The sequence below is a fragment of the Leucoraja erinacea genome, chromosome 4 (assembly GCF_028641065.1).
Source record: "Leucoraja erinacea ecotype New England chromosome 4, Leri_hhj_1, whole genome shotgun sequence".
In the NCBI taxonomy this organism is placed as follows: Eukaryota; Metazoa; Chordata; class Chondrichthyes; order Rajiformes; family Rajidae; genus Leucoraja; species Leucoraja erinaceus.
Window position 1 is genome coordinate 90,317,792 of NC_073380.1, and position 25,836 is coordinate 90,343,627.

Genomic DNA, 25,836 nt, shown 5'->3' on the forward strand with positions numbered 1-25,836 from the left:
CCCCATTCTCCTGCTTTCTCCCCATAACTCCTGACACCGGTACTAATCAAGACTAAACTGCCTTTGTGTCTATTGCACTTGAGTTTTTTTTTAGTTTTCATCTGTCAATCCCATCTGTACTTTCTGTTAAAGAAACCGCGAGCATGGGTACTTGCTAATTGCTTTTTCTTGATCTTTTTCAGAGCTGTCTTGGTGCGACTGGAAGGATGTATTCATCCTGTCATTATGAAAGGTCTCTGTGCAGCATGCGGTCAAGACTTGACTCAGTAAGTTCTTTATCCTTGCATCCACTTGCTCTTAATACAAAATGTACACTGTAGTGAGATGAGAAGCAGATTGATGGAATCATCACTTTGCAGAGTAACCTTCCCTTCCAAAGATTTGGACTTGCATAGTAGAGAGCATGCTGACCGGTTGCATCGTGGCTTGGTTCGGCAACTTGAGTGCCCTGTAGAGGAAAAGACTACAAAAAGTAGTAAACACTGCCCAGTCCATCATCAGCTCTGACCTTCCTTCCATCGAGGGGATTTATCGCAGTCGCTGCCTCAAAAAGGCTGGCAGTATCATCAAAGACCCACACCATCCTGGCCACACACTCATCTCTCTGCTACCTTCAGGTAGAAGGTACAGGAGCCTGAAGACTGCAACAACCAGGTTCAGGAATAGCTACTTCCCCACAGCCATCAGGCTATTAAACCTGGCTCGGCCAAAACTCTGAGCATTAATAACCCATTATCTGTTATTTGCACTTAATCAGTTTATTTATTCATGTGTGTATATATTTATATTATGGTATATGGACACACTGATATGTTTTGTAGTAAATGCCTACTATGTTCTGTGTGCTGAAGCAAAGCAAGGATTTCATTGTCCTATCGGGGACACATGACAATAAACTCACTTGAACTTGAACTTGGACTTGAACTAGGATAACCTAAATGGAGTTGTTTGTATACAGCATTTCCATAAGACAGGGGGGCAGAATTAGGCCATTCAACCTATTGCCTCGCCATTCCATCCTAGCTGATCTACTTTTCCCTCTACACTCCATTCTCCTGTATTCTCCCCTTAACTTTTGATGCCCTTACTAATCAAGAACCGATCAATCTCCGCTTTAAAAATACCCAAAGACGACCACCACAGCCGCCTGTGGCAATGAATTCCACAAAAATCACCACCCTCTGGCTAAAGAAATTCCTCCTCTTTCCATTCTAAAGCTATGTCCTTTTATTCTAAGGCTGTGCCCGCTGGTCCTAGACTCTCTCACTACTGGAAGCATCCTCTCCACATCCACTCCATCTAGGCCAGATAGGTTTTCTGATGAAGGATAAACTTGCATTTTGCAACCATGTCCCAAAATTCTCTATTCCCAAATGCAGTCACTTCAAATGTGTGCTGGACAACCAATAATATGTTGAGAGCCAAATTGTAATGTTAGGTGCTGACATGCAGAGAGTAAATGTTGACTCTATGCCATTAACACCTGTCAGCTCCTCTTCGAAATAACACAATGGGGTCTTTAGTTTTACATTTATCGACACAGCGTGGAAACAGGCCCTTCAGCCCACCGTGTCTGCACCGACCAGCGATCCCCGTACACTAGCACCATCCTACACACTAGGGACAATCTACATTCTTTACCAAAGCCAATTAACCTGCAAATCTGTACGTCTTTGAATTGTGGGAGAAAACCGGAGCACCCGGGGAAACCCACGTGGTCACAGGGCGAACATACAAACTCCATAAGACAGCACCCGTGGTTACCAAAGCCAATTAACCTGCAATGCCACCCCAGTCTTCTACGTCTTTGAATTGTGGGAGTACAAAACCGGGCCAGCACCCGGGGAAACCCCCACGTGGTCACAGGCGACCTAACATACAAACTCCATAAGACACCACCCGTGGTTACGATCGAACCTGGGTCTCTGGTGCTGTAGGGCAGCAACTCTACCGCTGCGCCACCATGCCACCCCAGTCCTTCTCTTCCATCTGAGAGCAGGTGGAACCTTGGCTTAACACCTCATACAAAATCGGGGCCATCAGCTTTCACTTATCCCACCAGAGGTTATGATTGAATCCAGGTCTTGGTGGCTTTGAAGTTACAGTGCTGCTCGTTGGGCCACTCACAAAATGCAGCATTAGATAACCTAGAGTTTCTTTGTCTACACTGAGTCTTGGTATCTGGAACCCTCTGACTCAAAGGTGAGTCTCAACTGACACAGATGTCGTCAGATAGTTTTTCAAAGGAGGCATCAGGTATCACCACTGACAGATTGCAAAGGAATCTGCAGTTTAGCTTGGACAACGAGAGCCAAACTGACATTACTGAAGTGGTTGAAAATGGGTAAACAATTGCTCCATGATTTCTCAGTTAATTCGTTTTCTCATCCCTTTAATTGAAAGAGGGTACCAGTCCCATTTCGCAATTCCTATATAAAGCCCTCTCTGCCTCAGCATATCTAGTTATCTTTGTGGTGTTCAAGGGATTGCAAGGAGTGATGCAGATTGAATATTACAGTCCAACTCTGCCAGTTTGTCATCCGATTGGCTGGAATCATTTGATTCGCTCAGTAGTTCAGAATGTGAGCCAGGAGACTCGAGTGACACAGGGGTGTGAGGCCAGAGCCAGTAAACCAGGGTCCTGACTCTGGGCCGGATATGTGGCTGGAGCCAAGGTTTGGATCCTGAGCCCCCAGCTGTTAGAAATGTAGGTAAGATAGTGGCCAGAGGGGGCCAGAATGTAGTTATATTCCCTGCTCCCTTTAAACTTGCCAGGAAGCTTAATTACATTATTATTATTTAAAAGGGGTGAAATAAAAATTTGTGTATTCGTGTATTGATGAGAATAGCATCCATTTGTCAAAAAGATGCTGGTTTTGCAAATCAAAGTCCTGAAGGTGGTGGGTTATTGGGGCTTTACTCCATTATGGAGTTTTGGTTCCTGCAAATTGTTGGAATGACTTAACTTGCGTACAGTGATTAAGATCCAAATACTCTTATTAGCAATACAGCATAGGTAACTTAATCTTAACACATAACTCAAGACTGGGGAAGAAAGGGAAAGAAGGCTTTCTATTAAACCAGTGGGTGGAGACAAGTATGACTCGTAACATGAGTCAATACAAAACCATTGACTAAATAAGGCATGCATAGCAATTGATAATAAGCTGGCGAAAAGTCAAACGTAGCCCGGGTACGTCACAGTGGGCTTGCAAACACGACCAGCACGTGTGCGATATAAACCATCTCCGTTTTTCGCCACCATGGACAGATTCAGTGGTATGACTGGTGGCAGAGATTGAAACAGCATTCCCGGTGATGAAACAGGGGACTTTGGCACAGGCGAAGGAAGCGTCGCCATTGGGAAAGTAGCCGTTTCAGAAATAGGTTGTTGTGCTGGTACAAGTGGACCGATGCCACTGGGCGTGGACGGAAGTACACTTGTTCGGTCCGGAAAATACGGAGGTAGAGCCGGCTCATTCACAGGCATGATATGTTGTCTGTTACGTCTGTAGGTGCTGCCATCCACACTTATCAAATATGAGCGTGGCTCAGGGGCAGTTCCAGAAATTACACCGATACGGTCATGACCTTTGTAAGTTTGCAAATTAACCACCTACCCCTCGGTTAATGGTGGCAGCGGCCTGCTTGTTTTGTCATACCATGTTTTTGAATATCACGCTTTTGTTGCAGCCTGGACTGAACCTCCGATGGTGGAACCACCTGCGGGATTAATGCCTGATCTGCCACAGGCACCGTGGCTCGAGCCTGCCTTGCCAATAAGCGCTGAGCAGGTGAACCCAAGATAGGGTCTTAAACGACCGGTCACACTGACTTGTGACGCTTCACTTGTGAAGTTCGTGTCCTCCGAGGCTCCGAAGTCGGGTCGCCACCACCGCGTCACAAGTCAGTGTGACGGGTCGTTTAGGATCAAAATAGTCGAGAGTAGCAAGACATTTGCTGCTTAAGAGTGTCGAACGCCCTCTGCTGTTGCTCGTGCCTGGCCCAAACAGACTAAACACGTCTGTGGATGCTGGTAACTCGTTGATGGCACTGGTTTTCGCCGGATCAGTTTTTAGGCCGTCTTTAGTGAACACATGGCCTACGTAGTTCACCTCACTTGCCCTGAATTTGCATTTTTGAGGGTTTAACTTGAGGTTGATGGCATTGGTGCGGTCCAGAACCTTTGTCAGATTAGCATCATGTTCTTGGATAATTCGTCCAGCAAGGATATCATCCACTACAATGGAGCATGGGTAACCTGCAAACAATTGCTCCATAGCTCGTTGAAATACTTCACTAGCAGAACTTATGCCAAAAGGCATGCGAAGGAATCTGTATCGCCCGAATGGTGTGCTGAAGGTAGTTAACTTAGAGGAGTTGCGTTCCAGCGGAATCTGCCAGAATGAACTCTTGGCATCTAGTACTGTGAATACAGTTGCAATCTTGTCCACAGTGCGCATGGGATATTGAGGTCGTTTAATGGTTGTGTTTAAGTTCTTGGGGGATTGATACAAATCCATATTTCTTTCTAATTCTTTTTTTGTTGCCACAACCATGGTCGAGACCAATCCGAGGGGTCAGTGACGGGGGCAATTACACCTAGAGACACCATTCTTTTGAGTTCACTTTGAACACGGTCCCGCATAGCATGGGGAATCCGGTGTGCTGGATGGACAACTGGAAGTACCTCGGGGTTAATCGGAATTGTGTACTTGACAGGTAACCTGCCCAGCTTGTCGTCAAACAAAGGATTGTATTGTGTCAGGATTTTTTGAGTAAATTCACAGGTTGTAGTCAGATGACAAACAAGCACTGAAAGAGACCAGCCCCAGGTCAGGTCAAGCCTTGACACCCAGCAGGGATGGCACATTCTCACGAACAACATAGAAATTCAGGTTGTGGACACGCGCGTTAGGACAGCAGCGTAACTCGACTTGCCCGATAGGGTGCACTGGACCTCCTGCAAATGGAAGAAGGGAGGCAGCCGTAGGAGAAATAGTCTCTTTTTTGTATCTTTTTCCATTCAGATAAAAAAAACATGACATTACACTGTGCTCCTGTATCAACTTTCAGAAAAACAATTCTTGCCATTAACGAGCAAAGCGGCCTTGGGATCTTGATGTTTATGAGGTAAATCAGACAGGGAGCGTACATCCAAATCAAGATCTTCGTTAGCAGACAGCAAGTCCGTGGGAGCTTGTTAAGAGCGTAATGAGAGCATGTTCTCATGGTTGAGTGAATTGACAGATTGTCTTGTTTGAACTCTGTTGCTATGCGAGCGGCAGTATTTGAAGAAGTGGTTACTTTTCTTACAGAAATGACAAAAAATTTCCATAAGCAGGGCAACGGTCATAAGCTGCAACATGCGAACCCCCACAGTTAAAACAATTGTCTATGAGCTTAGCGATTGAGCTGTCAGGCACTTGAGGAGAGCGGCGAGAGGTGTGTGCCGACAACATTAATATCATGAGTAGAGTGGAGGCCAAGTTCCAAAACCTTTACATGAGCATCAGCTATTTCAGCAACGTGGATACGGTTTCCACCAGTCTCCAGAGTAAGTTCAGTATCGTGCAGTAATTCGTCCCGTAATTTATCATTGTGGACACCCTAGACCAGACAGTCACGGACTCTGTCATATAAATCACCAAAAGCCACTGTCAATGTGTTTCATAGCACTAACATACGTTTCAACAGGTTCGCCATGTGACAAAAATAAGTGTCCCTCCATAACTAAATTGGTTCGTAACTCGCATACCTGTCGGAATTTGTGTAGCAAGCAATCGGTGTCCCGGATAGATTCAGCGGGAGCAATCTGGACACCAGCCAGGTCAAACCTAGCTGGTTCATAATGAAATCTTCTGGCACGCCGCAGCTTCTGTGCCTGCTCAGTTAAGGAGAATTGAGGCACGAACACCTGAGCCGCGTCTATGTAAATGGTGAAATCTTCTTCAAATGTGTTCCACCGTTCTTCATCAAACACCAAGATTTCTGGTTTTCTGAGAGCAGAAGCCATGTAGAATAAAAAAATAAAATAAAAGCAATATAATTAGGCAAGGAGTGAGTCCGAGTTTTCTGACACCATGTTGGAATGACTTAACTCACGTATAGTGATTAAGATCCAAATAATTTTATTAGCAATATAGCATAGGTAACTTCATCTTAACACATAACGCAAGACTGGGGAAGAAAGGGAAAGAAGGCTTTCTATTAAACCAGTGGGCAGTCACAGTATGACTCATAACATGGGTGACACTGATAAACCATATAAACCATATAACAATTACAGCACGGAAACAGGCCATCTCAGCCCTACAAGTCCGTGCCAAACAATTATTTTCCCTTAGTCCCACCTGCCTGCACTCATACCATAACCCTCCATTCCCTTCTCATCCATATGCCTATCCAATTTATTTTTAAATGATACCAACGAACCTGCCTCCACCACTTCCACTGGAAGCTCATTCCACACAGCTACCACTCTCTGAGTAAAGAGGTTCCTCCTCATATAACCATATAACCATATAACAATTACAGCACGGAAACAGGCCATTTCGGCCCTACAAGTCCGTGCCGAACAGCTTTTTTTCCCTTAGTCCCACCTGCCTGCACTCATACCATAACCCTCCATTCCCTTCTCATCCATATGCCTATCCAATTTATTTTTAATGATACCAACGAACCTGCCTCCACCACTTCCACTGGAAGCTCATTCCACACAGCTACCACTCTCTGAGTAAAGAGGTTCCTCCTCATATAACCATATAACCATATAACAATTACAGCACGGAAACAGGCCATTTCGGCCCTACAAGTCCGTGCCGAACAGCTTTTTTCCCTTAGTCCCACCTGCCTGCACTCATACCATAACCCTCCATTCCCTTCTCATCCATATGGCTCTCCAATTTATTTTTAAATGATACCAACGAACCTGCCTCCACCACTTCCACTGGGAGCTCATTCCACACCGCTACCACTCTCTGAGTAAAGAAGTTCCCCCTCATGTTACACCTAAACTTCTGTCCCTTAATTCTGAAGTCATGTCCTCTTGTTTGAATCTTCCCTATTCTCAAAGGGAAAAGCTTGTCCACATCAACTCTGTCTATCCCTCTCATCATTTTAAAGACCTCTATCAAGTCCCCCCTTAATCTTCTGCGCTCCAGAGAATAAAGACCTAACTTATTCAACCTTTCTCTGTAACTTAGTTGTTGAAACCCAGGCAACATTCTAGTAAATCTCCTCTGTACTCTCTCTATTTTGTTGACATCCTTCCTATAATTGGGCGACCAAAATTGTACACCATACTCCAGATTTGGTCTCACCAATGCCTTGTACAGTTTTAACATTACATCCCAGCTTCTATACTCAATGCTCTGATTTATAAAGGCTAGCATACCAAAAGCTTTCTTTACCACCCTATCTATATGAGATTCCACCTTCAAGGAACTATGCACGGTTATTCCCAGATCCCTCTGTTCAACTGCATTCTTCAATTCCCTACCATTTACCATGTACGTCGTATTTTGATTTGTCCTGCCAAGGTGTAGCACCTCACATTTATCAGCATTAAACTCCATCTGCCATCTTTCAGCCCATTCTTCCAAATGGCCTAAATCACTCTGTAGACTTTGGAAATCCTCTTCATTATCCACAACACCCCCTATCTTGGTATCATCTGCATACTTACTAATCCAATTTACCACACCTTCATCCAGATCATTGATGTACATGACAAACAACAAAGGACCCAACACAGATCCCTGAGGAACCCCACTAGTCACCTGCCTCCAACCCGACAAACAGCCATCCACCATTACCCTCTGGCGTCTCCCATTCAGCTACTGTTGAATCCATCTTGCTACTCCTGCATTTATACCCAACAGTTGAACCTTCTTAACCAACCTTCCATGAGGAACCTTGTCAAAGGCCTTACTAAAGTCCATATAGTCACATTTGTCTCCAATTTACAGAAAGGACACCAGAACACACGAGGGTGCAGAAATGATTTTCAAGTAGGATCCGGGAGAGACAAAGATCAGGATGTTTTCTCTAGAAAGGGAATGGCCATCACTTACAGAAGTTTATACTGAAGATCAACATAGTGAAATACTACCTAATAATGAAAGAGACTGGTAACATCTTTATTCACAGAGGATGTGGAAAATGGAAATAGTGTGTGTATGTACACAAGAAAATAGGTTGCAGGAGCAGCCCATTTGGGCCATCAAGTCTGCCCAACAGTTTAGTATGATTGTGTCTGATCTACATTAGAGTTGATTTTCTCCATTGTGCCAGGTCCTCATAATTCTTGATCTTTACTAAAATGTTTCTGTTTCATCATTAAATTAAATACCTCAAATGATCTAACCGCCACACCTCTCCAGAGTGTAAAATTCCAGAAATTTACCATTGGTTATACGAAGATATCACTATATGCATCCCCTGCATCCCCAAAATCTGCTATTTATGTTGCTTTATTTGAGGTTCTCCCACTGTTGGAGACCAGTCACAATATCTACCCAGTCACAGCCCCTCAGGATCTTTATGTTTCAATAAGACCATCCCTTTCAAATGGGGATTAAAACTCTGCACATTAATAGTACGCGCTCATGAAGCGATTGTGGCAACGTCCTTTCGCGGAGAGCGATTAGAATCAGCTATCAAAGGAGTGTTTTGAGGCAATTAGTAAAGATACACATAATAGAATATGTTGGTAAGAATTGCAGATGCTGGTTTATATCGAAGGTAGACACAAAATGCTGGAGTAACTTAGCGGGACAGTCTGAAGAAGGGTCTCGATCTGAATTGTCACCCATTCCTTCGCTCCAGAGATGCTGCCTGTCCCGCTGAGTTTTGTGTCTACCTTACACATAACAAGCTGCATAAGCGCGCGAGATGGGAAGGAAAAGGAGGAATTTGTGATGGTGAGGTGAAGAAAGGTGGGATGAAGCTGTTGTGGACCAGATGCACTAGCGTAAGCCAGGGATGATGTCTTTTTAATGCCCCTCCACCCTCTCTGCCCTTTTAATAGGACCCATCCAGTGACATGTGGTTGTCATGGTATTCAGCAATAAGTGGAATCAATGTCCCAGGAATTGGATCTTGCAGGAACTATCACAAAGGAGGGCTGAGAATATTGGGGCAGAAAACAACATTTCTCCTCTGGTCCAAGTCGTCTAGATGGTGATTCTTACTTTGTTTCAAATTCTTACCTTCAGGTTACAGAAGAGGAATGGGAAGCAGATAGTACCAGTAGCCACAGCAACAATTTCCATGGTTCACAGTGTTCCAGAGCTGATGGTGAGCTCTGAGGTAAGTCAAGCAGAATTAAAACTGTTTGGGTTGCACAACAGTGGTCCTCTCTCCCTGGTTTGTCTCCCTCTCAGGACATCCTCTTGGCCTTAAATAACTGCCTGCCTCTTTTTGATCAGTCTCCAATTGCTTGATCTGCTATTCGGTATATTGTGGCGATCATGGCAAATTTTATTTTTAGTCTTGTTTAGAAATACAGCGCGGAAACAGGCCCTTCAGCCCACCGTCCGCACCGACCAGCTATCCCCGCACACTAACGCTATCCTACACACTAGAGACAATTTACAATTTTACAAAGCCAATTAGCCGCCAAACCTCTACCCCTTTGGAAACCGGTGCACCCGGAGAAAACCCATGCAGGTCATGAGGAGAACATACAAACCCCACACAGACAGCAAGCACCCTTAGTCAGGATTGAACCCGCGGTGTCTGGCGCCGTAAGGCAGATCCACACTGCTTTTCTGCACCAGCTCCATGTACTCCATATCCCTCGATTTGCTTAATATTCAGAAACGACAGAGATCCTGTATGGTCAAAAGTACTTTTGTTAACATGTTGCATTAACCATTCACTTTCTCAGGTGAGTACAATTGATCTGGCAGCATTTTTCAAAGTTAGCAGGGGTATTTGTTCCATTGTCTTGGCGCCAATGTTTTAATTCCTGAATCAGTATCACTAAAAGCAGGTAATGTGCTCATTAACACTTTGTTGTCTGTGCATGCTGCTTGTGCCAAGTTGGTTGTCATCTTTTCCATGTTAAAGCATACCTGCACTTCAGTGTGTGATGATTAAAGTGTTTTGGGAATGTTGTTGCTCTTCCTGAGTCCAGTAGGTGGCTCTCACGAGTATCTGATCTATTATCGGTAGATGGTGCTATGGCTTGATAATTGTACAGTTTGGAGTCTGTTCTGATTGTTGTTACTGCTTTTATATTTATTTTTCATGTCACTTGCAAACAAAATCTTTTTTTGCTTTTATGGTTTTTCAACATAATTTACATTTAGTTGCTTTATTGCTAATCATTGTAATTTTTTGTAATCACTGCTTCAGAGTTTCTCGATGTGTTGTGAACTTGTGCCTTTCTTTCCTGCACCATTCTGCAGATGAATTTATTGGAAAGGGCACCTGGTGTTTAACAGGATATGTTATAAAGATCTGTAGCAAAATGTGGGTTGTATTCCCATGGATAGACATCATGGAAACAGGCCCCTTGCCGACCAAGATCCCCCATCTACCCTTGTTCCACCTGCCCACATTTGGCCCATTTCCTTCTAACCCTTTTCTATCCATGTACCTGTCCCAATGTCTTTTAAACGTTTCTATAGTTTCAAAGGCCTTTTATTGTCACGTGTACCAATTAAGCTACTGTGATATCCGTACTACCATACAGCCATACTAAAAAAAAGCATCAAGACACACAACTACATAAAAGTTAACGTTAACATAAACATCCACCAAAGCGGATTTCCTACATTCCTCACTGTGATGGAAAGCAATAAAGTCTAATCTTCTTCCCTCATTTTCCCTAATTACTGCCTCAACTACCTCCTCTGGCAGCTCATTGCATATACCCACCGCCCCTTGTGTGAAAATGTTGCCCTTCAGGTTCCTGTTAAATCTTTCCCCTCTCACCGTTAACCTTTGTCCTCTGGTTCTTGATTTCCCTACTCTGGGTAAAAGACTTTGGGCATCTACCCTCTCTATTCCCTTCATATATATCCCTATAAGACACCCTTCATCCCCCTCATCATCCTTGTGTGGGAGAGGGAGTCGTGTGGGAACTGTTCCCAGTGGTGTGATATCCAGAGCAAGTAACCAAAGTGTTTAAATGAAAGGTGTGTTGTTTAGAAGTGAATCAGACAGCTCCTTCATTCGCCCGAAACTCACAAATAGATTACCAGTTTTTTGTTGTTATTCCTATTTAATTGGAACTTTGAGAATGATTTATGTGAGCAAGGGTATCTGATAATGTCAAGATTCAGATCAACAAAGGATTTTTGGTTCATTGTGTCGTAACAGCATAGAAACAACCCCTTTTGCTCAACCTTTCCATGCAGACCAAGTTGCTATCCTGACCAAGTAGTCCCAAAGCGTCTGAGATCTAGTTTTGATCCTGACCTTGGGTGGTGTCTTTGTGGAGTTTGCACGTTCTTCCTCCTACATCCCACAGATGTGCGGGTTTGTAATTTAATTGGCCTCTGTAAATTACCCCATGTGTGTTAGGGAGTGGATGTGAAAGTGTGAACGGGTGATCAATGGGAGGTGTGGACTTGGTAACCAAAGAGCCTATTTCCATGCTGTATCCCTAAAACAAAATATTTCTCCTCTCACTTTAAATTTTATATTCTAGTGTAATACTTCTTTACCTTGGGGGGGAAAAGAGCCTCAACCTATCTACTCTCTCCTTCATAACACTAGCTCTCCAGCCTTGGCAACATACTGCAGGTCCATTCCAAGTATGGTCTGAGCTTGTACAGTCTGACATCCAACTTTAATTGTACCAAAGTTAATGCCAAACACTTGTCAATTATCGCCACTGGCAGGGAACTATCCATTTCTGTGATGTCTCTATTTCATACTCACTGCACTTTCTTAGTTGATCTTGTCATCTAAGCAATTCCATGTAATTTCACTAGAGTTGACCTAGATTCTTATTAACCACTATTCCACTATACCACTAATCCTCAAATTTACAAAACCTGCCAACTACATCCAGATCTTGCTGAATTGTTGTGTAGGTTAAAAATGGTTGAACGGTCTATCCTGATTCCTATTTTTCTAATAATAATAATAATAATAATATATTTTACTGTCATTGCACATAAGTGCAACGAGATTTGGGTATGCAGCATCCATCCGACATCATTACTTAAGTAACTACTAAAATTTAAGTTTAGATACCCCAAGAACATGGTTTGTACAAAGAACATTACACCAGTAAAATAGTCAAAACAGACGAAAGTGCTGATGTGTCTGTGCGACGTGACCATCCGAGGGAGACAGTCCGTGGGGGTGGGGGGCACTCAGCAGGGCCGGAGAATAAGAAGTAAAATATCACGTGGTTTAATATGGTCTTAAATTCATTCACATTTCTTGTTTGACATGAAACATCTTCCTAGTCAGTCAGAGTTGACCTGTTTTGATCAACTTGGATTATTGTCTCTGGAGTGTCACAGGCTGTGCCAAAATTGGATTGTTTTCTCTGGAGCGTTGGCGACTGAGGAGAGATGCGTTAGAAATATGTAAAGTTATGAGAGGCATAGATGAGGTAGACAAGATGGAAATGTCAAAGATTAGAGGGAATGGGTTTAAGGCGAGAGGGCAAAAGTTGAAAGGAGATGTGCGGGTTAAATTTTCCTTTTACCCAGAGAGTGGTAGGTGCCTAGAACATACTGCCAAGGGCAGTGGTGGAGGCAGATATGTTGGTGCCTGCCTCCACCACTGATAGTAGCCACGATAGCTTTTAGATAGGCATGCAGATATGCAGAAAATGGAGGGATATGTATCACGTGCAGGTAAAGGAGATTAGATTCGGGTTTGGCATGGATACTGTGGTCTGATGGGTGTATTCCTGTGATGTACTGTTCCATGTTCTACACTTGGCTGGTTCTTCTAACACTCTCAAGCTCCCAACAATTACTTGATCTTGATCACACTGTGCTGGCCACCTGAAAAGAATATCGAGCTGACACAGGCAATGTGGCAATTGATCTCATTCGGCACCATGGATATTTATAATTCAAAGAGTAGGACAAGTTGATGCACTGCACTGAATTCTGCATGGATCGAACTGGGCATTAAAAAAAACAAAGTGCTGGAGGGATGTAGTGGGTCAGGCAGCGTACGTGCATACTGGGATGGTGGGGGGGGGGGGGGGGGGGGGGGGGGGGTTGTAGGCTACCTACGTGGAATGTGAAGTGATGTTCTTCCAGTCTGTGTGTGCTCTTACACTGGTGATGGAGGAGGGGGAGGGACAGAGAGGTCGATATATGAATGGGAATGGGAAGGGGAGTTAAAATACTTAGCAAACTGGGTTGGAAGAAGCGCAACTGAACCTCTCTCTCACCTGGAAGGGCTGCTGAGGTCTCTGGATGTAAGGGCAAGAGGAGGTATAGGAGCCGGCATTACATATCCTGTGTTTGCGGGGGGGAGTGTCCGAGGAGACGGTGGGTTGGGAAGGCGTGAATGAATCAAGGAGATGCAGAGCAAATTGTCTCTGAAATGCCCCTTTAAAATTATAACGGAGCAGGACAAACTATAGAAAATATGTCCACTAAGACCTTTGCTGTTAAGTCATGAACTCTGGAGGAGTTTCTTTACCCAGGAAATAATGACAACCTGAATTTTGTAAACCCAGAGTGGTTGAAGGATTTCCCGAGTGCATTTAAAGTGAAAGCCAGGTGGCCCTCAAGGGACAATGAATATAAGACAATGCTGTAGTTCAATAGAGTTGGAGGAGGCATAAATTGAGGATCGAATCCGACAAGGATTCGAAGATTAGCCATTTTCTGTGTTCTAAAGTTTCTCTGTACATGATAAATCAACAGATGTGTATGGATGTGTAATTTTATTTCATGTATCTCCTCTCCCCCACCACCAACATACAGCAAGCGGAGCAATTGGGTCGAGAGGATCAGCAGTGGCTGCACAAGAACCGGAAGTTAGTGTTGATGGTGGACCTCGATCAGACTTTAATCCACACGACAGAGCAGTTGTACCAAAGAATACCCAACAAGGTGAGCTGCAGCTCTTGCTGAGTACCAATTTATCACCATTCCTTCATTGTCACTGTGTGTTAGTCCTGGAAGTCCTTCCCTAGCAGCACTGTGCAATCACCTTCAGCAGAAAGGCTCCATGATCATGGACCTCTCAAACCCGGTGGGCGGCGCGACTCTGGTCAGCAGCGGCCTCTGCAGTCTGTCCGCGTTTTATTATTTTCTGTCTGTGTTTAAATGTAGTTTTTGTTATTTTTTGTTGGGGTGTGTGTGTGGGGGGTGGGGGTGGGGTGGGAGAAACTTTTTTAAATCTCTCCCTGCACTGGAGACCCGACCTTTTCTCGTCGGGTTTCCGTTGTCGTTGGGGCCGCAACGAGGAGCGGCCTCCAACAGGAAGAAGCCGGGGACTCTGGTGCTACGACTCGCCGTCGCCGTCGCGGGGCTGGCCGAGTCCGGAGCGGGTGGAGTGGTGGAGGAGCGCTGCTGCTGCTGCTGCTACCGGAGAGTAGGAGGCTCCAACGGCAGGTCTGTGGACGGCGGCACCAGGAGCCCGCGGGTCCCTGGAGGGAGACCGCTTTTCAGGGCTCTCGCAACGGCGACTTCCCCCGCCCGAGTTGCGGGGTTGAAGAGCTCCTGGAGCGGGGCCTAACATCACTGCCCCGCGCGGCTTGGAATGGCCGCGGGACTCTGCGAGCGCACGCCGGGGGCTCTAACAGCAAGACCTGGTGTGCGACCTCGCACCACCCGGCGTGGCTTTAATGGCCGTGGGACAATCGCCATCGCCAGCCGGGGGCTTTGACTTTGACTCTGACATCGGGGGGGGGAGAGTGCAGTGGAGAGATAAGTTTATTAGGCCTTCCATCACAGCGATGTGATGGATGTTTATGTAAATTATGTTGTGTCTTGGGTCTATGTGTTTGTAATGTATGGCTGCAGAAACGGCATTTCGTTTGGACCTCAAGGGGTCCAAATGACAATTAAATGTATCTTGTATCTTGTAACCCGGTCATTCTTCTCCCCTCTCCCGTCAGTCAGATGATACTAAAGTTTAGTTTAGCTTAGAGATGCAGCATGGAAATGGGCGCTTTGGCCCACTGAGTTCATGCGGCACCTGTTCACACTAGTTCTATGTTATCCTACTTTCTCATTTACTCCCTTAACACGAGGGACAATTTTACAGAGGCAAATTTACCTATAAACATGCAATTCTTTTGGATGTGGGAGTTAACTGGAGCACCTAGAGGAAACTCGCATGGTCATAGGAAGAATATGCAAACTCCACATTCTGCACAGACATCACCCCTAGGTCAGGATTGAACCCTGGTCCCTGATGCTCTGAGACTGATTTCTGGGATGTCAGGACTTTCATATGAAGAAAGACTGGATAGACTCGGCTTGTACTCGCTAGAATTTAGAAGATTGAGAGGGGATCTTATAGAAACGTACAAAATTCTTAAGGGGTTGGACAGGCTAGATGCAGGAAGATTGTTCCCGATGTTGGGGAAGTCCAGAACAAGGGGTCACAGTTTAAGGATAAAGGGTAAATGTTTTAGGACTGAGCTGAGAAAAACATTTTTTACACAGAGAGTGGTGAATCTCTGGAATTCTCTGCCACAGAATGTAGTTGAGGCCACAGTTCATTGGCTATTTTTAAGAGGGAGTTAGATGTGGCCCTTGTGGCTAAAGGGATCGGGGGGGTATGGAGTGAAGGCAGGTACAGGATACTCAGTTGGATGATCAGCCATGATCATATTGAATGGCGGTGCAGGTTCGAAGGGCCGAATGGCCTACTCCTGCACCTATTTTCTATGTTTCTATGAGACCGCGGCTCTAACAACTGTGTCACTGTGCTGCTCTTTAAAAGCATGTATCACCAGAATGAAGAACAGCTTCCTCCCTGATGTGGTCAGACTTTCAAATGAACTTTTCAAATTCTATGTGTATTCCAATCCTGATCTCCCAATCTACCTTGTTGCGGCCCTGGCTACCAGCTGCACCACTGTGGAATATTAGGTGTTAGTTGGAGGCTTGAGTACGAATCTCTAGGCTGATGACAGTGTGCTACTGAGGGAGTGCCATATCATTGGTGGGGTATTACCTCAGAACACGTAGGAGGATGCCAAAGGCTCTGTGGCACTTTGGGAAAGGATGTAGCAGGATATCCTGGCCAATATCCCACATGACCAGATTTTCCATCCTTGCATAATCATGATGCAGGTTGTGTGAGCTTACTATGAGCAAACATGCCATGTTGTTTAATGCATTACAACAATTACCGTACAGCCACCGTGCGTTTTACGTGGCGGTTACGCATTTGAAAGGTAGCGAGTAAATCAAAAAGCTTGTAAATCAAGCCTATGTCAGGCATCACATGCGACTATGCTGATATTTGGTGCCAGGCATAAATTTGAGCTTGAAGTTATTCGGAAAATAGGAACACATAAATTATACATTGGCAATAATTAAACAAATGTGTAATTCTAAAAACATGTAAATCAAGCACATGTAAAATACAAGGTGCCTGTATTCTACTGGGTGTGATTCAGATTCAGATTCAATTTTAATTGTCATTGTCAGTGTACAGTACAGAGACAACGCAATGCATTTAGCATCTCCCTGGAAGAGCGACACAGCAAACGATTTGAATAAATAATAATAAGTGTCGGGGGGGGGGGGTGGTGATAGGCAGTCACCGAGGTACGTTGTTGAGTAGAGTGACAGCCGCCGGAAAGAAGCTGTTCCTCGACCTGCTGGTTCAGCAACGGAGAGACCTGTAGCGCCTCCCGGATGGTAGGAGGGTAAACAGTCCATGGTTGGGGTGAGAGCAGTCCTTGGCGATGCTGAGCGCCCTCCGCAGACAGCACTTGCTTTGGACAGACTCAATGGAGGGGAGCGAGGAACCGGTGATGCGTTGGGCAATTTTCACCACCCTCTGCAATGCCTTCCGGTCGGAGACAGAGCAGTTGCCATACCATACTGTGATGCAGTCGGAGATGTTGACTCCCAGGAACCTGAAGCTAGAAACACGTTCCACCTCCGTCCCGTTAATGTGGATGGGGGTGTGCGTGCCGCCTCTGGACTTCCTGAAGTCTACAATGAGCTCCTTGGTCTTCTTGGAGTTAAGGGCCAGGTTGTTGTCAGCACACCATGCTACTAAGTGCTGGACCTCCTCCCTGCAGGCCAGCTCATCGTTGCTGCTGATGAGGCCAATCACCGTTGTATCATCTGCATGATGTGTCCTTAAAGAGGCCTGTGTCACCTCTCATTGCTAGCGTTGCTGTGAAGTGCCCAACGTATGTTAAGGTTTCTCTAAATCCATTGCTCAACACTTTGACAAACCTCCTCATGGGTGCCAAGCTAATTAGAAGCTCCATGGCTAGCACCGTCCTTGCCTTCCGCACAGTTTTATGGGCTGCTTAGCAGGCACGATCGGTTTTGCGGCACACATGATTCCTGATTTAGTGCTGTGATTTAGGCATGAATTGAAAATTGACGGTGGACTTGCCAGTTCTTTTGGAATTGTAACCGTGCTGATTTTTATTATTGCCTGCAGGGAATAATTCACTTCCAGCTCGGCAGAGGAGAGCCAATGCTGCACACACGCCTGAGACCACAATGTAAAGAGTTCCTGGAAAAAATAGCTAAACTCTACGAGCTGCATGTATTCACCTTTGGCAGCAGACTCTACGCTCACACCATTGCAGGTATGCAAGGCAAAGTTAGTCAACGGCAGGTTAACCAACTTCTCAGAGCTGCCAATATTTTGAAATTCTTAAATTGGACATTGCCGCCTGCCTTCTGAATTGGATTGGTTGCTGGGCCATATCCGAGGGTAGTGGAGGTTTGGGTCAGATTGGTCAGACTAGTTGAGGAAGGCGTACTTCCTCCACTGGTGGGCTTCAGTGAAACTGATGCGTTTTTAGTCTTACTGTCTGTACCAGATTGTAGCTAGATTCTACCTTTGCTGAGAACATAAATGTTCTTGGGGCCATTTATTTACATTGATTGGAGACACAAGGAACTGCAGATGCTGGTTTACAAAAAAGATACGAAGTGCTGGAGGAACTCAATGGGTCAGACATCAAGCATCTCTGGAGAACATGGAAAGGTGATGTTTCTGGTCTGGACCTACAGTCTAAAGAAAGGTTCTGACCCAAAAAGTCACCTAACCATGTTCTCCAGAGATGCTACCCGAACAGCGGAAATTGGAGGAACAGCACCTCACCTGGGGACCTTACGTCCGGATGGCATTAACATTGAATTCTCCCAATTTTGCTAGCCCTTGCTGTCTCCTCCCCTTCCTTAACCCTCCAGCTGTCTCCTCCCACCCTCCCATCCGCTCGCCCTCGGGCTCCTCCTCCTCCCCTTTTCCTTTCTTCTCCCCTCCCACCCCCCATCAGTCTGAAGAAGGGTTTTGGCCCGAAACGTCGCCTATTTACTTCGTTCCATAGATGTTGTTGCACCCGCTGAGTTTCTCCAGCAATTTTGTGTACCATGCTACCCGATCTGCTGAGTTACTGCAGCACTTTGTGTCTTCCCGTTGATTCTTTGTTTGATTCTTTATTGCCTTTCGCCACTCATTTTATATATCATAATGTCATAAGTGATAGGAGCAGAATTAGGCCATTAGGCCCATCAAGCCTACTCCGCCATACAATCATGGCTGATCTATCTCTCCTGCTGTAATTATGCTCCCAGAGCTAACCCCCTTAGTCTAGTTCAGTAAAACACCGAGTCAAGCACTGGACCACTTGAGGGCCAGTCCCACTTTCACGACCTAATTCACAACCTTTTTTGCTTGTGGACATTTTTCATCAAAACGCCCCGACCTACTTGATGCCACGAGTACCTACGACTAGCATCACGATCTACCTACGACCTCATGACGACCATGTTGTAAGTATGAGTCAAGGGCAAACTCGGCAGAGGTCGTGAATTAGGTCATAGACATAGAAACATAGAAATTAGGTGCAGGAGTAGGCCATTCGGCCCTTCGAGTCTGCACCGCCATTCAATCTGATCATGGCTGATCATCCAACTCAGTATCCCGTACCTGCCTTCTCTCCATACGCTCTGATCCCCTTAGCTCATGAATGCGACAGGCCCTTAAATCTTTTATTTTATGAAACAATGACGAATTCCCTATACGATACCTGCCACACCGCGGGATCGATCCTTCTCTCTGATTGTCCAAGCCCTTCAGCCTTGTGCAAGCAGACACGTCCAAAAGGTTACGCAGTCACAAGCGCTCCTCCAGAAGATCAACAACAAACCTCGTGGGGGTTACTAGGCTGTGGGCCGATGAGCTTTTTCGTTCAGGTTCGTGACCCAACTCATTTTTTAACATATTGGGTAAAAATATTAGAAAATCATGCTCGTCAAGACCAAAACCTGCACATTTTTAAGAAATATGAGAAAAACCCCAAATTTTCTGAGTAGTAATTGCCCAATCAATGCACGGTTGACATTGAGGTCGGGCGCAAATTGACCAATCCCGCACTTTGTTTTATGGTCGCTAGGCAGCGAGGACCCTGGGATCATAGCTGCCCCCTCATTACATCAAAACAATAGCAAGGTTTCCAAGGAATAAAGGTAATGCTCACCTTGCTGATAATTTTGTTTTTCCATTGATTTATCTTTATAAAGTTATGATGTGAACTGTTAAATAAAAATGATAAAGAACAAATGTAGAGCTAGGATTAGGGTCAGTCAGTTGGTCGGTCTGTCAATCAGTCAGCCTATCAGTCCGTCAGCCGGGCTTGTCGTTAGGCCGATGGATGCTGTGGAGGATCAGTTGGGCCATCGGGCCTCCAGCGGGTGGTGAGAGCGGTCGGTCGGGCCAGGCCTCCGGCAGGTGGTGAGCGTTGTAATAATATACTTTTTACATGCTATTAAGATGCCACCATGAATTCTGTCTCGTCGGTCCCTTCGATAGACATCATATGTATCCGGGAAAATCTCACTATTATTAATGTCCTGTGAAAAGCACGTTTCTGTCCCTTGTGCAATATCGGGATTATACCGATCCAAAAGTACCTTTACTTCAGAGGTTTTATTCCTAATGCTCTGAAGATTTACCACCATAATTTTTAGTGAGTTCCTGCCTTTACATTTTGTTAACTTGTTTTTAACTGTTGTTTTTGATGTGTAGCGTTGTTTCCCAGCATTCCCTCTACAGTTTATTAAACTAGAATTGGGCCCTTGACTTGATACTAGGCTACTGAGGTTGTGGATTGTGATGGAATACATTTCTGCGGATGGTCCACAGTGTTCTTGGATGTCTGTCTTCTTTAGTACAACTGTAGTGGAAAATATTGTGGGTGTGAAGACTGGACTTGGTTTAGTTTAGCTTAGAGTTACAATGTGGAAACAGGCCCACTGAGTCTGCGCCGACCAATGATCCCTACACACTAACACTATCCTACACACTGGAGACAATTTACATTTATACCAAGCCAATTAAACCACAAACCAGTATGTCTTTGGAGTGTGGGAGGAAACTGGATTTTCCCGGAGAAAACCCATACAGGTTACGGTGAGAACGTACAAACTCTGTACAGACAGCACCCGTAGTCGGGATCGAACCCAGGTCTCTGGCGCTGTAAGGCAGCAACTCTACAGCTGTGCCACCCTGTCTCCATGGGGACTGTGCCATGGTCATCATGCACAGCTGCAATGGATAGAATGCTGAGGAAGTCATCAAGCACTTATTTCACTACCTATTATGGCTCCATGCACTAATTAATAATGTCCTTTGCAAACTAATACAAACCAGAAGCACTGCAGGAATAGTGTTTGCCTCTCCCTTTTAAGAAACTTGTAAACTGCATTCATTTTATGTTCAATCAAGCATTTTTCTTTTATAGAGAAACAGATGCTGAGAACTGATGTTAGATCAGTGACATGACAAGTTAATCCTATTTCCCTTGTCACAGATGCTATCTGACCAACTGGATATGTCCAGTAATTTGAATTTTCAATTCAGATTTTCAGCATCAGTCTAGGTATTTTGTCTTGCTTGTATACGTACTTGTACATTTAATCTGATTAAGGGGATTTTGTTTTTGATGTTTTGGAATTAATTGTGCTGCTGCAAATGAACACTGGACGGCAGTATCAACCTGGAACTTGCAACTCCTCTAGCCATTCCATGAAATAAAATAAATGGCCGTTTCATTTCTTCCTTTTAAAAACAACCTGAAGGAATCACAAAATGATTACAGCAGAGAAGGCTATTCTGCCCATTAAACCAGAACAGCTCTGTCACATCAGCCTAGCGGGTCTGATAAACCCATTCCCTTTTCATTGCCCTCCAATTTCTTTCCATTCAAATACTTGGAGTCGGAGAGAGATGCAGCACCGAGACAGGGCCTTCACCCATTGACACAATTTCAACAAAAATCTGATTTTTGCTTCTCCCCACATTCCCATCAACTGCCCCTGGATTCTCTCACTCTCCGATGTGTGAAAGTTGGGGAAGGGGCAATTTACAGCGGACAATTAATTCATCCTTGGAATATGAGAGGAAATCTGTTCACCCGAGGAATGTCCACGTGGTCATGAAGAATGCATAGACTCCACGTACACAACACTTGAGGTAAACATTGAACCTGGTCTTTGTCACTGCAAGACAGTGGCTCTACTAGCTGTTCTGTTACCATGGCTTACAAATGGCTTATGTCCAGTTCCCTCTCAAGCACCATGCTTGAATTTTTACTGCTATGTATTCCTGCTGATGTATTCCAGATCCTGCTATTTTTTCACAAAAAATGCTCTTGTTACCTCTAATTCTTTTGCCAATCATCTTCATTCTGTCCTCTGGTTTTGAAAATTGTTTTTTTGTTTAAGCAACAGGGGCAGCACAGATGTAGCATATTGCCTTACAATGCTCGATCCTCACTACGGGTGCTGTCTGTATAGAGTTTGTACATTCTTCTTCTTCTGTCCACATGGGTTTTCTCCCGGGTGCTCCGGCTTCCTCCCACACTCAATAGACATACAGGATTATAGGTTAATTGGCTCCGGTAAAAATTGTAAATTGTCCCCAGTGTGTAGAACACTGCTGGTGTAGGGTGTGATCACTGGCTGGTGCAGAATCGATGGACTGAAGGACCTTTTTCTGCGCAGTCTGTCTAAAGTCTATTAATAAACATAGAAAATAGGTGCAGGAGTAGGCCATTCGGCCCTTCGAGCCTGCACCGCCATTCAATATGATCATGGCTGATCATCCAACTCAGTATCCTGTACCTGCCTTCTCGCCATACCCCCTGATCCCTTTAGCCACAAGGGCCACATCTAACTCCCTCTTAAATATAGCCAATGAACTGGCCTCAACTACCTTCTGCAGGAGAGAATTCCAGAGATTCACCACTCTGTGTGAAAAATGTTTTCCTCATAAAGTCCAAATAGCACCAGATTGGCCGATACTGTTAATACTATTCACACAATGGTTTGGCTGGGTATGAAACCTTATGGCAACAGGGAGTAGAATGTAGACAATTGTGGACATTGGCAACTGCAATTGACATCAGGTGAGATGCACCCCTTGCCTTGGCACCCCTTACTCGTGGCAGATGTTTGAGGGAAGGGATCGCCCTTTGTCTTTAGAGGGAATCTTTCTGCTGCATGGGAGATTGGGACCTAGGGGTGAGGGCTGTGGGAAGGGGGACAGACTGAAGAATAAAGCTAGATAAATTAATGTTAAAACATTCTTCTTTCTTCAGAGGGTGATGGCGAATTGGAACTTATCTACAAGCTGCATTGAATGCTGGTTCATCTGCTAATTTCAAACCAAAGATTGTCAGATATTTATAAACTGGGAGTATTAAGTATTATGCCCAAAAGACAGGATTATGGATCACCAATCTGTCATCTGCTTTAATGATGGCATAGTTTTAAGGGGCTGATTAGCCTCCATCTGTTTCTCTGTGCTTGGGCTCTTGTGTGCTGGACTTGCCTGGCTGAAGAACTAGGTTCTGTTTATCCTGTCAAGCCCATTGGTAGTAGAAACATAGGAACATAAAATATTTGTGCAGGAGGAGGCCATTTGCCCCTTCGAGCCAGCACCGCCATTCATTGTGATCATGGCTGATCATCCACAACCAATAACCCGTGCCTGCCTTCTCCCCATATCCCGTGATTCCGCTAGCCCCAAGAGCTCTATCTAACTCTCTTTTAAATGCATCCAGTAAATTGGCCTCCACTGCCTTCTGTGGCAGAGAATTCCACAAACTCACAACTCTCTGGGTGAAAAAGTTTTTTCTCATCTCAGTTTTAAATGGCCACCCCTTTATTCTTAGACTGTGCCCCTTTGGTTCTGGACTCCCTCAACATTGGGAATGTTTTTCCTGCATCTAGCTTGTCCATTCCTTTTATAATTTTATACGTTTCTATAAGATATCATCTCATCCTTCTAAATTGCGGGCCTGAACACCGGGCCGCCTGTAGCGGCAATAGCAGGGGGTTCGGGAGCCCCCCCAACCACGGGAGGACAACAGAGGAGGACGACTGAATTTTGGAGCCTTCCCTCACGGTGGGAAACTTTGATCCCGCTGTGTGGGGATGTCTGTGTTAAGACTTTGTGTTATGTGCTCTTTATTACTCGTATGGCTGTATGGCGACCACACATTTCACTGTACCAATTCCTGCCATTGCTGTTCCACTCACCTTAATTTTATCTACCCGTTGGTTATTTACGCATGAGGCAACACAGGATCTGTAAAACCAGTCTTCAGAATTTAACCCTTTTGGTGCTAATATCCAGCAAATTTCTTCGTCTTGGGCAGAGTTCCCACTTTGGTTTTGTGGGTTCTGAGCTAGCTGATGAGTCAAATGCAAACTCTTCCACAGGTGCGGCAGGAGGTACGCGGTGGGTCAGGCGGGTAATATATGAAGGAAGGAACTGTAGATGCTGGTTTAAACAGAAGATAAACACAAAAAGCTGGAATAACTCGGCTGGTCAGGCAGCATCTCTGCAGAAAAGGAATAGGTGACATTTCAGGTCGAGACCTTTCTTCAAGTCTTATCTGGACAAACATACAGCTCTGGAGATCAGAATTGCACTCGGGTTCTTGGCACTGTGAAGCAGAGGTTCTACCAGCTACGCCACTGTGTCTGCCATCTCTGGAACCTCTGGGCGTCCGCATTCCCAGTCAGATAGAGAGTGAGATAAAACTATGTGAGGCAGTGAAGAAGTACATTGGTGTAGATCAGAAGGAAATTGCACAAACTGCTTTGGAGTGTAGTCAGTATGTAATAGCATAAGTGGCAGACAACCAATAGAGAACAGGCAGCACTTGTTGCTCATCTATAATTGTCCTTGCAGGTGAGGGTGAGCAGTTGCCTTTGTCCACTGCAGATTATTCCTGCAGTCCTGAAAAAGGGTCTCGACCAGAAACGTCACCTACTCTTCTCCAAAGTCTGACCCGCTGATTTACTCCAGCTTTTTGTGTCCATATGCTGTTCGATAGGTTATCTAGGATTAGATAAGAAGCAGCAAATATATCTCCAGGACAGGATGTCCTTCCTATCTATGCCTCTCATAATTTTATACACATCTATCAGGTGTGCCCTCACCTCTGACAATCCAAGTTGGTGTTCCTATGTACCTGTTGCCTCTGTCCTTAGTAACAGGTTTGCATGGTGTTAAAGTAGCCTGGGGGGGGGGGGGGGGGGATGGGGAGTGAAGGAAAGTACAGTGCATATTGAAGAAGGACAACAGTTTGGCGAGTCGGGACAGTTAAATAGCTTTATTTTGCAACGGTAAAACAACAAATTAACTCAGGTTGGTAAGACAGCCAGAAATGCGATGCTGCTTTCACAAGTGTGGCACTAGTCTGATACAACTCGTAAAAAAAGCGCACGAAACACCCCCCCCCCCCCCCCCCCCCGCGCCCACGTGATCGGTGCAGCCAATCCGAGGGTTTGACTAACCAAAGCCACCACCAGGTGTCGCTACAACAGGACAGTTACAATGCCCCATGGTGGAGGGAATGACTTGGGCAAGTAGGGGGAGTACTCCACCACACACTCCGTCACACTCCAGACTTTCGTTTTGTGGATGATCCAAAAACTTGAGTTGCTCATCCCAGGACACACAGCCTTCGATGGTTTCCGTTTGGGTGCGGATCTAATCCTGGACAGACCCAAACAGCACTGCAGGAATGGCCGGCAGTGGACAAAGGTCACCCCCACCTGCGAGGACAATTAGGGGTAGGCAGTGGCGTAGGGTGGGTTTTGAGTGCCCGGGGCAGTTTAAACTTTTGCGCCTCCTCATTAGCGGGGGCGGGGGGAAGGGGAAGGAACACGTTTTTGGTCTCTTCCTTCGGGGGATGCGACTTCTTTTTTCGTATCCCCCGTCTCCGCCTGCGCCGAGGCCTAATGGCGGAGCTGGGGCAGAGGCAGCGGCGGCCAGAACTCGGAGCGGGGACAGCGACAGCGGCGGCCTGACCTCGGAGCGGGGACAGCGGTGGCCTGGCCACGGAGCTGGGACAGCGGCCGCCCGGCATCAGAGCCGGGACGGCGGCGGCAGCGGCTGGGGCAGCGGCTGGGACGGCAGCAGCGACAGCGGCGGCCTGGCCACGGGGCTGGGACAGCGGCTGGGGCAGCGGCAGCAGCAGCAGCGACAGCGGCGGCCTGGCCATGGAGCTGGGACAGCGGCAGTGGCTGCCCGGCATCAGAGCTGGAACGGCGGCAGCGGCTGGGGCAGCGACAGCGACTGGGGCGGCGGCAGCGGCGGCCTGGCCACGGAGCTGGGGCGGCGGCCTGGCCTCGGTAAAAAAAAATTATCCAACAATTTTTTTGCGCCCCT

General features: G+C 45.7%; 1 protein-coding gene across 1 annotated transcript in view; it reads left to right on the plus strand.

Moving 5' to 3' along the window:
- The window catches only part of ctdp1 (CTD (carboxy-terminal domain, RNA polymerase II, polypeptide A) phosphatase, subunit 1), a 284,417-nt gene that overhangs the window by 32,230 nt on the left and 226,351 nt on the right, over positions 1-25,836 (plus strand). The window contains 4 exon segments of the mRNA XM_055634765.1: positions 183-266; positions 9,219-9,312; positions 13,920-14,048; positions 17,581-17,731. Coding sequence (XP_055490740.1) covers positions 183-266; positions 9,219-9,312; positions 13,920-14,048; positions 17,581-17,731 — 458 coding nt within the window.